The 14,981-nt window shown below is 45.5% G+C and overlaps 1 protein-coding gene across 1 annotated transcript in view; it reads right to left on the reverse strand.

Annotated features, from left to right (window-relative positions):
- Positions 1 to 5,355: 5,355 nt before the first annotated feature.
- LOC145878524 (uncharacterized) overlaps positions 5,356 to 14,981 on the reverse strand; it is a 28,643-nt gene continuing 19,017 nt past the window's right edge. Inside the window, exon 4 of the mRNA XM_082973818.1 lies at positions 5,356 to 5,553. Coding sequence (XP_082829944.1) covers positions 5,356 to 5,553 — 198 coding nt within the window. The remainder of the gene's footprint in view (positions 5,554 to 14,981) is intronic.

Here is a 14,981-nt window from a genome sequence, read left to right on the forward strand (position 1 = left end):
TGTATCCCCCCTCACACAATAGGGATCCAATAGGGACAGGTTAAATATGCTGCAGTTTGTGTTTGAGTTTGTAAATTATGTGCCATGTCAATATGTCATTGCATGACAGGAACCACCGAACGCACACAGACATAAATCACTGACATGGTCGTGTACATACTCTTGTTTTGTACCTACATATAACACACCCACACGCACAATCACATCTAACACACTGCCCTGAGCTGTCCCTGATCAAAATCTAATCCTGTGCTGGCTGTGCATCTTTCAAAGGCCGGGATTCCATTTCACCACCTTAGCCTCAAGTGTCCCTGAGTGAAGTCAATGTGGAGAGTTAGAACTATGGAGGCCTGCAGGGTCCATCCATGTGTTTTTTCCCCCCTTGGACCACTTGAGATAAAGCTTTTCTGTGGGATGTCTTGCATAGCTCCATTCACTAGGAGTGCATCCAATCTTTCAGCTGGGCTGACCAAGAGAGAGGGGCCAGGGCCAAACTAAGAATGACTATTAGCCAATGAGTGGTTGGTTGTGTATTGTGTATTCATTGGTGGTGTGAAAGCAGTAGGTGTACGTGTACGTATGTGTGTGTGTGTGTGTGCGCACTCACACACATCCTTGAGTGTGTGTGGAGGGCCACTATCCACCCCTTCCACTCTGTTTGATCCACCTCTGCTGACCAAGGGCACAGCTGCCTTTTATTCAGCCAAAAGAAAATAACCTTTCCTTTCCCTCGAGCCACTCTCTGTCTCTCTCTCTATATCGCTCTCTGTCTCTCTGTCTCTCTCTCTCTCTCTCTTACCCCTATAGCTCTGTCTCTCTCTCTCTCCCAGTGTAAGAACCGAGCTGTTCCCAGTGGAGCAGAATTCCAAAAATTACCTTCAAAAATCTCTCTCTCTCTGGACCCATTGTCCATTAGTGGAGGTACTCAATCCTTCTTCTCCATAGTGCTTAGCCACTGGACCGATGGCAAACAACAGAGTAATTATATTACAGTGTTCCTGGGAAAGAGGGACAGCTAGCCACAGGGAAGCTCCTTCGGCTAATCCCTGGATTTTCTCTCTCTCCCTTTTTCATTCCAGTCCACCTTTCAGAGCAGCTCTGGAGGTGGAGGATCCTTTAACTGCTCAAGGATGTCAGCTCCGCTATCCCGGATCCCGGATCCCCCGGATCCCTCCCCTCCATAAGCATTCCCCCTGGAATATACAGTAAGAGTCTACATAAACACTGTCTGTCCAGCGGCACCTATAGCGGTGGTTGATGTTCACTTAACGCTGTGAAAACAAAGATGTAATGTTTGTAGTGGCCACTCTGCTGGACTAAATACACCAAACATTTGCATAAACACTTCTGTACACAAATACACTGTACTGTAAATACATTGTAGGACTGAGCACACACAAACACACACACCCACACCCATGCGCACACACACCCACAAACACGTGCACGCACACACAGAGCGTGCTGACAGGTAAGGATGTATTTCCTGCGAGACGGTGCCCTCTATGTCTCATTTGCCATTATACACTGCTCAAAAAAATAAAGGGAACACTTAAACAACACAATGTAACTCCAAGTCAATCACACTTCTGTGAAATCAAACTGTCCACTTAGGAAGCAACACTGATTGACAATAAATTTCACATGCTGTTGTGCAAATGGAATAGACAACAGGTGGAAATTATAGGCAATTTGCAAGACACCCCCAATTAAGGAGTGGTTCTGCAGGTGGTAACCACAGACCACTTCTCAGTTCCTATGCTTCCTGGCTGATGTTTTGGTCACTTTTGAATACTGTCGGTGCTTTCACTCTAGTGGTAGCATGAGACGGAGTCTACAACCCACACAAGTGGCTCAGGTAGTGCAGCTCATCCAGGATGGCACATCAATGCGAGCTGTGGCAAGAAGGTTTGCTGTGTCTGTCAGCGTAGTGTCCAGAGCATGGAGGCGCTACCAGGAGACAGGCCAGTACATCAGGAGACGTGGAGGAGGCCGTAGGAGGGCAACAACCCAGCAGCAGGACCGCTACCTCCGCCTTTGTGCAAGGAGGAGCACTGCCAGAGCCCTGCAAAATGACCTCCAGCAGGCCACAAATGTGCATGTGTCTGCTCAAACGGTCAGAAACAGACTCCATGAGGGCCCGACGTCCACAGGTGGGGGTTGTGCTTACTGCCCAACACCGTGCAGGACGTTTGGCATTTGCCAGAAAACACCAAGATTGGCAAATTCACCACTGGTGCCCTGTGCTCTTCACAGATGAAGCAGGTTCACACTGAGCACGTGACAGACGTGACAGAGTCTGGAGATGCCGTGGAGAACGTTCTGCTGCCTGCAACATCCTCCAGCATGACCGGTTTGGCGGTGGGTCAGTCATGGTGTAGGGTGGCATTTCTTTGGGGGGCCGCACAGCCCTCCATGTGCTCGCCAGAGGTAGCCTGACTGCCATTGGGTACCGAGATGAGATCCTCAGGCCCCTTGTGAGACCATATGCTGGTGTGGTTGGCCCTGGGTTCCTCCTAATGCAAGACAATGCTAGACCTCATGTGGCTGGAGTGTGTCAGCAGTTCCTGCAAGAGGAAGGCATTGATGCCAGACCTGAATCCAATTGAGCACATCTGGGACATCATGTCTCGCTCCATCCACCAACACCACGTTGCACCACAGACTGTCCAGGAGTTGGCGGATGCTTTAGTCCAGGTCTGGGAGGAGATCCCTCAGGAGACCATCCGCCACCTCATCAGGAGCATGCCCAGGCGTTGTAGGGAGGTCATACAGGCACGTGGAGGCCACACACACTACTGAGCCTCATTTTGACTTGTTTTAAGGACATTACATCAAAGTTGGATCAGCCTGTAGTGTGGTTTTCCACTTTAATTTTGAGTGTGACTCCAAATCCAGACCTCCATGGGTTGATAAATTGGATTTCCATTGATTATTTTTGTGTGATTTTGTTGTCAGCACATTCAACTATGTAAAGAAAAAAGTATTTAATAAGATTATTTCTTTCATTCAGATCTAGGATGTGTTGTTGAAGTGTTCCCTTAATTTTTTTGAGCAGTATATTTGGGTCCTTTCATCACCTGGGCTCCATTTCTCTGCACCTCATTGACTGCACACCACATCGCCTTTTTATCAATAATTAATATGCCATGATAAATCACCCATAATTAAATACATTAGGAGAACGCGGGTGTGGATTTACCACCCCTGAACCATTTCCAGTGATAATAAAATGAGTCTGATGCTCATTAAATATACATGAGGAAGGCACTGACTGAATAATAAACAATAGCCATTATAAAGACTGTAACTACTGTAACAAAGGGGAGCTGGAGTAGGGGGGTGACACTCAGAACATGCATCCCAAATGGCACCCTATTCCTTATGTACTGCACTATATAGGGAATAGGGTGCGATTTGGAACACAGCCAAGAACTTCACCACCACGCTGATGTAATTAGACTGTAACCAGGTGACATTAGAATCGAGATGTCTGAATAAAAAATGTGAATAGTAGAATATACTCTGAGAGTACAAACATTAAGAACACCAGCTCTTTCCATGACATAGACTGATCAGGTGAATCCAGGTGAAAGCTGTGATCACTTATTGATGTCACTTGTTAAATCCACTTCAATCAGTGTAGATGAAGGGGAGGAGATGGGTTAAAGAAGGATTTTTAAGCCTTGAAACAATTGAGACAATGATTGTATGCCATTCAGAGGGTGATTTGGCAAGACAAAATATGTAAGTGCCTTTCAACGGGGTATGGTAGAAGGTGCCAGGCATACCGGTTTGAGTGTTTCAAGAACTGCAATGCTTTTTCCCGCTCAACAGTTTCCCATGTATATCAAGAATGGTCCACCACCCAATGGACATCCAACCAACTTGACACAACTGTGGTAAGCATTGGAGTCAACATTGGCCAGCATCCCTGTGGAATGCTTTCAACACCTTGTAGAGTCCATACTCCGACAGATTGAGGCTGTTCTGAGGGCAAACGTGAGTGCAACTCAATATTAGGAAGGCGTTCCTAATGTATTATACACTCAGTGTAGATAAGCACTTAGTGGTATGCAATCATCCATATGTTACACAGGGACTGGGTAATGTTGGATGGGGATTGGGTAATGGGAAGGTCAGTCAAGGATAGTGTGGGGAATTCCCTACAATATGTTACAATGCAAACGTGTCAACTTGCTTGGCTCTCAACATTCAAATGTAGACCACCCTTAGGAGGAATATAGGGTCAGGCTGCACCCCTGGAGCGATTTACCTTCTGGGATAGGAGGATGACTATCAATCATGTACAGTACATCAGAGACTCAGAGACCGGGTTTGGGGAGGATATTGATCTCTTTAGTAAATGTGAGATGAGTAAATACAAAAAAGAGGCAATCAGCAAGTAGTGAGATGATTACCTTTCTCTCATAGAACAGAGTGCCTTCATAGAATGAATGCTTCCTGCATAATTTACCCACCTGTACCACAAAAGCACCTAGATACATACTTTACTGTGAGACAAACAGTTTTCTCATTCGTAACCATTATCATTCTTAACCGTTATGATATGTGCAAAATCTACCCTGATGAGGACAAAACTTCTCCACTACATTCCATATTCAAAACAGCCAAATGCCATTTGATGTAGAATTTACAGTATTTACGGTCTTTGAAGTATGTCAACATCACCAGTATGAAAAAAACAGTACAAAAATGTATACGAGCGTCTGCTAAAGGACTTACATTTAAATGTAAAATCACCAGACATAACTCTCACTTTATCTGTTATAGCCACGTGGTGTCACAGTCACTCAACAGGAGTCATATATGAATGATTTGCATTCACAAAGTACTGCTTTCTGTCAGTTGGTTGCATATAAAATGTGAGATGACGTGATGTCCCATCCACTACCCAGGAGCTGATGTCATGTCATTGATCATAGTATGTCATGTCATATGTCCACTGTCCTCCTGAGACATATGCTGTTTAGTAGTGATTCATAAACCCTTTGTGACAGTAAAACCCTTTGTGACAGTAAAATCAAGTACACAGCCATGCAATCTCCATAGACAAACATTGGCAGTAGAATGGCCCGTACTGAAGACCTCAGTGACTTTTAACGTGACACCGTCATAGGATGCCACCTTTCCAACAAGTCAGTGTAGGGATGGTATGCTTGACTGAGGCTGCAGTGTACAGTGTTTAATGTAGTGGGATTGCACACAGACCACTCATGTTTGGAAAATTATATTAGTGATAAGAGTATCTGTTTTACGTACAACAACAGCTTATAATGATATCTTATGGATACATTGGTGATCTTTACATTTTACTTCTGTTGATGGAAGATCTCATGCCTGCTGGGAGAGTTTCTGTTGGCTGAATATGCAGTTCTCTGTTGTGGTTGCTATCATAGCGTCATCATCAATGACATCATCATCGTCATCACCATCGTCATCATCATTATCACCATTGCCATCATCGTTATCATCACCATCACCATCTTCATCAGCATCAGCAGCAGCTTGGAATCCAACCCACTGGGCATACTACACCATTTCATTGTGGATAATTGGGTCATATTTGGTTAAGAAGTTGATCAATGAGATTACAACCTATTGAGTATACAACCTATACAACTATACAACCTATACCCACTCAAAAAGACTGCCAAAAGTTAAGTTGAATTTCCAATGTGTCATCAGATTTCTTTCAACCATCTAAAAGCACAAACAAGTTCCAATAGAAAAACAATGTCTGATTTTTGGTTAATAAGTTGTCACTGAAAATGTTGCCACATCTCAAGACCTTGAAAATTAGTAATCATCAGTTGTTTCTGCTCAATTATACAAATTGCAATTGAATATCACACCTATAAACAACAACGTTCAAACAGCCAAACAGCGCCTTACAAAGCAGAGCAGTGAACACAATGTTTTAAGGAAACGTGGGTATAATTGCACTCCTTTCATGTGTGTACCTGTAGCGTGGCCTTCTCTCCCTGTCTGTCTGGTCGGAGGACGAGAGTGGGCAACAATACTGCCAGCTGCGGCCACACGCTGTGAGAAAAAGCCATTCATTTCAAGAGGACTTTTTGTTCAGACTAGGAAGCAAAGTGGTTATGATCAAAAACTGGAACCTCAGAATCTGTCTGAACACACCTGGGGTTTTCAGAAAACGGCTCACATTAGAAAAACTGTTTGCATAGCATATAGCCTATACGCACAAGACAGTGTGTTACAGTAATTTATGTCCCAAAATCAGGTCTTTGCAATGAGAGATATGAATTCAATCAATCAAATCAATATTGTCTGCTCTTTTCATACCTTGTGTCCCAAAGATGAGCTGTGTTCATGTTCCAGTTCAAAGCTTTCATTGACGTTTCCCATCAGGGGGCCAAATAATGTTTCTTTCCCCTAAAGGAGTGGAATAAGTTAACCCAAGAGTATCCTCAATCAATTCACCTAAAATCGGTTAAAATTGATTATGTTTGCACAGGAAACTTGCTATGGTTGTATTAATCACAACTACTGTCTTCATTTAGTACTTATCACCCCCCTACTATTTTTGCAATCGGGCTGAGAGGAACGTTAGTAGGTTTATAGCTAATTTCCTGCAATTCTACATATTTTACCATTCGGTGGTGGCAAATGTCTGCAGTTTTTTATAATGATAACTGATGATCAGTGGGCCATACCCCAGTCAGTAATTCGACCATGCTACAAGTTTAGATAGCTTGCCGCTAGACTAACTTACCAGTCAAAAAAAAAATCGCTGACATGGGCTAATTGAATGACTGCTGATGCCCAATCGCATTTTCAAAATTGCACCTTCTGTATGCTATTATTTTAACTCTCAAAAGTAAATTGAGAAGCTGTCAAATTGGTGAGGCCTGTGGCCCGCCAGTTGCCCATCCCTGGCCTAAGCTTTAATATGGTCCTGAAAAGCTATTTGCCTTGCATACTGTGCATACATTTACATTTTTGTCATTTAGCAGACAAAAGCGACTTACAATTAGTGCATTAATCTTAAGATAGCTAGCTGAGACAACAACACATCACAATCACAGGGGATGCTCAGTGTGAGTGTGGCTATATTTTGATGAAAAACCAATTCCATGGGATTGAATGGCAGGATTTTACACAGATGGGGCTCCATCTATGGTGGGACAGCAGGCCAGCCTCTGCACTCTAGTTATGAATGTGTCTCCCTCTGCCATATGGATGCGTTGTATGATACACCGAAGGCACTGGCGGGAAAAGAGCAGAGCACAGAACTCTGAGATGTACTGTAGCAGCTAACTTGGATTGTAAACTACATCAAACCACATCCACAGCACACACGCCTGTTCGCAAAACTATGTGGAAATATGGGATCAGAGCATGACAATGTTCTATTTCATACTGAGGCTTGGTGGTTATCGAGGGGGAGTGTTGGAAATATTTTTCGCATTGAGAGAGGAACTGTTGTCATTCACAATGGAAGAGCACTTTGGAACTTACTTCCCAATCTGTTTGACTGTGACATGGCGGTAAATGAAATTGAACAGTTGATTGAGTTGTCATGTGACCGAATGCATTCACGGGACACTACGGAGGAGTTTTGGTTCCGGACTCAAAGGTAATACCCTGCCGTCTGCCTCTGAGCATTAATGCCACGTTCAAAACAACTGGGAACTCAGAAATATCCGACTTCAGTGCGCTCAAGACAACTGGGGAAAAAAACTAGCTCCAACTGGGAAAAATTGTTTTGAACGGTCATCCAACTCGGAATTACAAATCGGGAACTCAGGCCTTTTTCTAGAGCTCTGACTTTCCAACCTGAAGATCACTGACGTCATTATTTGACCTCATATTTTTCCAAGTTCCCAGTTGTCTCGAAAGCCCCATCATTTTTTTTCACAGTTGGGTTTGTGAGAATTTTCAGATATCAAAATGGGGATGGGAACCCCTGGAATTTGAGTTCTAAGGCAGTCTGGTAAAGCAAGTTGAACAGCCATTATTATTATTTCTTTACTTTTACCCCTTTTTCTCCCCAATTTCGTGGTATCCAATTGGTAGTTACGGTCTTGTCTCATCGCTGAAACTCCCATACAGACTCGGGAGAGCGCCTGCTTAACCCAAAAGTCAGCTACACCAATGTGTCGGAGAAACACCGTACACCTGGCGATTGTGTCAGTGTGCACTGCGCCCGGCCCGCCACAGGAGTTGCTAGAGCGTGCGATGGGACAAGGACATCCCTGCCGGCCAAACCCTCCCCTAACCCGAACGATGCTGGGCCAATTGTGCGCCGCCCTATGGGTCTCCTGGTCGCAGCCGGCTGCGACAGAGCCTGGATCGAACCAGGATCTCTAGTGGCACAGCTAGCAACTGCGATGCAGTGCCTTAGACCACTGCGCCACTCGGGAGGCCGAGCAGCATTTTACATCACAGACAGATTGGAACTATTGCTCAACAATGACACAAAGCAGATTGAACCATGTTGCCATCTGTAGTTAAAGAAGGAGTGTGGTGGTGCCTTTCTGAACTGTTAATAGTTAGAACACAGTTTAAGTCATATAGAAAAATATTGGTGTTTCAGTTGTGATTGGGGTATATCAGGACATTTTGGGATGTATTTTCCCTTCAGAAATCACTAGAAACAACCATTTCACAGCTATTTAAAACAAAAAATCTCTGGAGGGTGCACCGGAACCCCCTGACCCCCCCACAATATCTAACGCAAACCTACGCTCTTGACGCCAAGGCTGTCCCTACTATCTGTGTATGAGATCTACTCTGGGTTGGGCCTACACTGGACCATTGTTGTACCTCGGGGGAGGGGTGACCTCATTGAAAGGGCCCTAATCTTATGGCCTGTGTGAGGTTAGGGGTTAGTGGGATAGTTTGGAGACTAGCAATAATATGGTTTATGGAGGAAGTAACAGGACTGCTTATGTGACAGTGTGACACAGACACACACAAACAGCTATTTTGTGGAGAATGGATCTGGAATGGATAGCTGCCGTTTTATGGGCTCCTGACCAATTCTACTATTTTGTGTGTTCGTTTTTTTTCTCACTGATCTGAACTTTTTTTGTACATAATATTTCCACCATCGTTTCGTCTAACTGAAAAGAGCTTCTGAACATCAGAACAGCGATCACTAACCTCGATTTGGATGAAGATTTCTACTACAACGAGTCGGCAGCGCAGGACACACTGCTCACCATGGACCAGGCCCTAATCCCCAAGACTAGGAAGAGAAAGAGATGGTGCAAGAGAGGCCGACGTGCGGGCACCTTGACGTAACTACGTTGGCAAGTAGATAAACCACCTCTACCCTGCGTTCTATTGTGGAACGTACAGTCACTGGAGAAGGAACTCGACGATCTCCGTTCTAGACTATCCTATCAACTGGACCTGAAGAACTGTAGTATCCTATGTTTCTCGGAGTCGTGGCTGAACAAGTTCAACTTCTTTCAAGTTATCTTTCAGAAATCTCCAGTCTGTCAGAAGAATCTCTGTTTCTCATCGCTGTCTGTCAAACCAGGCTCCCTTATTCTTGACACAAGTACACTATATATTCAAAAGTATGTGGACACCCCTTCAAATGAGTAGATTCGGTTATTTCAGCATCACCCGTTGCTGACAGGTGTATAAAATCAAGTACACAGCCATGCAATCTCCATAGCCAAACATTGGCAGTAGAATGGCCCGTACTGAAGACCTCAGTGACTTTTAACGTGACACCGTCATAGGATGCCACCTTTCCAACAAGTCAGTTCAAATTTCTGCCTTGCAAGAGCTGCCCTGGTCAACTGTAAGTGCTGTTATTGTGAAGTGGAAACGTCTATGAGGAACAATGGCTCAGCCGCAAAGTGGTAGGCCACACAAGCTCACAGAATGGGAGCTGAAGCGCATAGCGCGTAAAAATCGTCTGTACCCAGTTTCAACACTTAGTACCGAGTTCCAAACTGCCTCTGTAAGCAAGGTCAGCACAATAACTGTTAGTCGGGAGCTTAATTAAATGGGTTTCCATGGCAGAGCAGCCACACACAAGCCTAAGATCACCATGCACAATGACAAACATTGGCTGGAGTGGAATAAAGCTCTACGCCATTAGACTCACGTTTCACCATCTGGCAGTCCGACAGGACAAATCTGGGTTTGGCAGATGCCAGGAGAATGCTACCTGGCCAAATGCATAGTGCAAACTGTAAAGTTTGGTGGAGGAGGAATAATGGTCTGGGGTTGTTTTTCATGGTTTGGGCTAAGCCCCTTAGTTCCAGTGAAGGGAAATCTTAACGCTACAGCATACAATGACATTCTAGACGATTCTGTGCTTCCAACTTTGTGGCAACAGCTTGTGAAAGGCCCTTTCCTGTTTCAGCATGACAATGCCCCCATGCACAAAGCAAGGTCCATACATAAATGGTTTGTCAAGATCGGTGTGGAAGAACTTCACTGGCCTGCACAGAGCCCTGACCTTAACCCCATCGAACACCTTTGGGATGAGTTGGAACGCTGACTGCGAGCCAGGCCTAATCACCCAACATCAGTGCACGACCTCACTAATGCTCTTGTGACTGAATGGAAGCAAGTCCCCGAAGCAATGTTCCAAAATCTAGTGAAAAGCCTTCGCAGAAGACTATAGCAGCAAAGGGGGGACCAACTCCATATTAATGCCCATGGTTTTGGAATGAGATGTTCAACGAGTAGGTGTCCACAGTTTTTTTTCTATGCATCGGCAGGACAGAATGGCAGCTTCTGGTAAGCTCAAGGGGGGAGGTGTGTCTCTCTTTGTTAACAATAGCTGGAACATGAAGGAAGTCTCAAGGTTCTACATGCCTGTGTTAAAATACCTCATGATGAAGCTGTCGATCATACTATTTACCAAGAAAGTTTTGATCTATATTTTTTGTAGCTTTCTGTATTCTACCACAAACCAATGCTGGCAATAAGACCACACTCAATGAGCTGTATAGGGCAATAAGCAAACAATAAAATGTTCATCCAGAGGCGGCACTGCTAGTGGCCGGTGGTTTTAATGCAGGGAAACTGAAATCTGTCTTACCTTAGTACTACCAGCATGTCCCCTGTGCAACTAGAGGCAAAAAAAACTCTAGATAACCTTTACTCCTGTTCTCTCTGCTACCGCACTGCAAGCAGTGCCGAAGCACCAAGTCTTGAACAGCTTCTACTCCCAAGCAATAAGACTGCTAAATACAGTGCATTTGGAAAGTAATCAGACCCCTTCCCTTTTTCTACATTTTGTTACGTTAAAGCCTTATTCTAAAACTGATTAAATAAAAACAATTCCTCATCAATTATTATTTTCCTCATTATTTTATTTTGCTCCCTTGCACCCCATTAACTCTTTTTCTACTTTGCACTTTCTTCTACTACAAATCTACCATTCCAGTGTTTTACTTGCTATATTGTATTTACTTTGCCACCATGGACTTTTTTTTTGCCTTTACCTCCCTTATCTCACCTCATTTGCTCACATTGTACATAGACTTATTTTTCTACTGTATTATTCACTGTATATTTGTTTTACTCCATGTGTAACTCTGTGTTGTTGTATGTTGTCGAACTGCTTTGCTTTATCTTGGCCAGGTCGCAATTGTAAATGAGAACTTGTTCTCAACTTGCCTACCTGGTTAAATAAAGGTGAAATAAATAAATAAATAAAAATCAATCTACACACAATGCCCCACAATGACAATGCGAAAACAGGTTTTTAGACATTTTTGCAAATGCATTCAAAATAAAAAACATAAATACCTTATTTACGCAAGTTTTCAGACCGTTTGTTGAGACTCAAAATTGAGAAGAACACAGTGGCCGCCATCATTCTTAAATGGAATAAGTTTGGAACCACCAAGACACTTCCTAGAGCTGGCCGCCCGGCCGAACTAAGCAATCAGGGGAGAAGGGCCTTGGTCAGGGAGGTGACCAAGAACCTGACGGTCACTCTGACAGAGCTCCAGAGTTCCTCTGTGGAGATGGGAGAAACTTCCAGAAGGACAACCATCTCTGCAGCACTCGACTAATCAGGCCGTTATGGTAAAGTAAAACAAGATTCTCTGGTCGGATGAAACCAAGATTGAACACTTTGGCCTAAATGCCAAGAGTCACCTCTGGTAGAAAGCTGGCACCATCCCTACGGTGAAGCATGGTGGTGGCAGATGTTTTTCAGCAGCAGGAACTGGGAGACTAGTCAGGATCGAGGGAAAGATGAACGGACCAAAGCACAGAGAGATCCTTGATGAAAACCTGCTCCAGAGCGCTCAGGACCTCAGACTGGGGTGAAGGTTCACCTTCCAACAGGACAACGACACTAAGCACACAGCCAAGAAAACGCAGGAGTGGCTTCAGGACAAGTCTCTGAATGTCCTTAATTGGCCCAGCCATAGCACGGACCTGAACCTGATCGAACATCTCTGGAGAGACCTGAAAATAGCTGTGCAGCGACACTCCCCATCCAATCTGACAGCGCTTGAGAGGATCTGCGGAGAAGAATGTGAGAAACTCCCTAAATACAGGTGTGCCAAGCTTGTAGCGTCATACCCAATAAGACTCGAGGCTGTAATCGCTGCCAAAGTTACTTCAACAAAGCACTGAGTAAAGGGTCTGAATACTTATGTAAATGTTACATTTCAGTTTTTTATATTTAATATATTTGCCAACATTTCTCAAAGCGTCTTTTTGTTTTGACATCATGGGTATTGTGTGTAGATTGATGAGGGGAGAAAACAATTGAATCCATTTTAGAATGAGGCTGTAACGTAACAAAACTTGGAAAAAGTTAAGGGGTCTGAATACTTTCCGAATGCACTGTAGTTAACCAAATAGCTACCATGTCTATCTGCATTGACCCGACCTTTTTTTTAGCCTAGTCACTTTATTCCTAGTTATATGTACATATCTACCTCAATTACCTCGTACCCCTGCACATCGACTCGGAACTGGTACTGGTCAGGACGTGACAGTACCCCCCCCCCCCCCCCCCCCAAAGGTGCAGCCCCCGGATGCACCTCGCACAAAATAAACACAAAAATTAACCCCCCAAACTAAAGGGAGGGAAGTGAGGGTGGCTACCGTCACCGACGGCTCCCGTGCTACAGCCCTCCTCCCCAATCCTCCTACTGTGGAGGTGGCTCAGGCTCTGGCCTTAGTCCCCCACCTAACCTGTCCACCCCCGCTGAATACCTCGGGCTGAAGCATGTCGCTGTAGACCTCGGGCTAAAGTGCGTCGCTGTAGACCTCGGACTGTAGGGCGACTCTGGGAGCTCCGGACTGTAGGGCGACTCTAGGAGCTCCGGACTGTAGGGCGACTCTGGGAGCTCCGGACTGTAGGGCGACTCTGGGAGCTCCGGACTGTAGGGCGTCTCTGGGAGCTCCGGACTGTGGGACGTCTCTCTCGGTTCCGGACTGTGGGCCGTCTCTCTCGGTTCCAGACTGTGGGCCGTCTCTCTCGGTTCCGGACTGTGGGCCGTCTCTCTCGGTTCCGGACTGTGGGCCGTCTCTCTACTGTCGCCGGACGCTCTGGACGAGGCACTGTCACCGGACGCTCTGGACGAGGCACTGTCGCCGGACGCTCTGGACGAGGCACTGTCGCCGGACGCTCTGGACGAGGCACTGTCGCCGGACGCTCTGGACGAGGCACTGTCGCCGGACGCTCTGGACGAGGCACTGTCACCGGAAGCTCTGGACGAGGCACTGTCGCCGGAAGCTCTGGACGAGGCACTGTCGCCGGAAGCTCTGGACGAGGCACTGTCGCTGGAAGCTCTGAACGGGGACTGCGCACTGAAGGCCTGATGCGTGGGGCTGGCTTAGGAAGCGCCAGACTAGGGACACGCACCACAGGGCTAGTGCGAGGAGCAGGAGCAGGACAAGCTGGACTGGGCTGACACACTGGAGGCCTGGTGGGTGGGGCTGGTACTGGAGGTACCAGACTGGAGACACGCACCCCAAGGCTAGTGCGAGGAGCGGGAACAGGACGTACTGGACTGGGCTGACGCACTGGGCTGACGCACCTCAGGGCTAGTGCGGGGAGCGGGAACAGGATACACTGGGCCGTAGAGGTGCACTGGCGGTCTCGAGTACAAAACCAGAACAATACCCCAAAACCCCTACAACACAAAACAAACACACCCCTCTTACATAATAACATACCCAATAAACCCAGAAACACTATAAACAAACGCCCCCTGCCACATCCTGACCAAACTATAATAACAAATAACCCCTTCACTGGTCAGGATGTGACACATACACCTTAGCCAAATACATTTAAACTCAGTTTTTCACAATTCCTGACATTTAATCCTTGAAAAAATTCCCTGTCTTAGGTCAGTTAGAATCACCACTTTATTTTAAGAATGTGAAATGTCAGAATAATAGTAGCGAGAATGATTTATTTCAGCATTTCTTTCTTTCATCACATTCCTAGTGGGTCAGAAGTTTACATACACTCAATTAGTATTTGGTAGCATTGCCTTTAAATTGTTTAACTTGGGTCAAATGTTTCGGGTAGCCTTCCACAAGCTTCCCACAATAAGTTGGGTGATTTTTGGCCCATTCCTCCTGACAGAGCTGGTGTAACTGAGTCAAGTTTGTAGGCCTCCCTGCTCGCACCCTCTTTTTCAGTTCTGCCCACACATTTGACAGGATTGAGATAATGGCTTTGTGATGGCCACTCCAATACCTTGACTTTGTTGTCCTTAAGCAATTTTGACACAACTTTGGAAGTATGCTTGGGGTCATTGTCCTTTTGGAAGACCCATTTGTGACCAAGCTTTAACTTCCTGACTGATGTCTTGAGATGTTGCTTCAATATATCCACATCATTTTCCTTCCTCATAATGCAATCTATTTTGTGAAGTGCACCAGTCCCTCCTGCAGCAAAGCACCCCCACAACATGATGCTGCCACCCCCGTGCTTCCCGGTTGGGATGGTGTTCTTCGGCTTGCAAGCATCCCCCTTTTCC

This window comes from Salmo salar, chromosome 04 (genome assembly GCF_965601325.2).
Source record: "Salmo salar chromosome 04, fSalSal1, whole genome shotgun sequence".
NCBI lineage: Eukaryota > Metazoa > Chordata > Actinopteri > Salmoniformes > Salmonidae > Salmo > Salmo salar.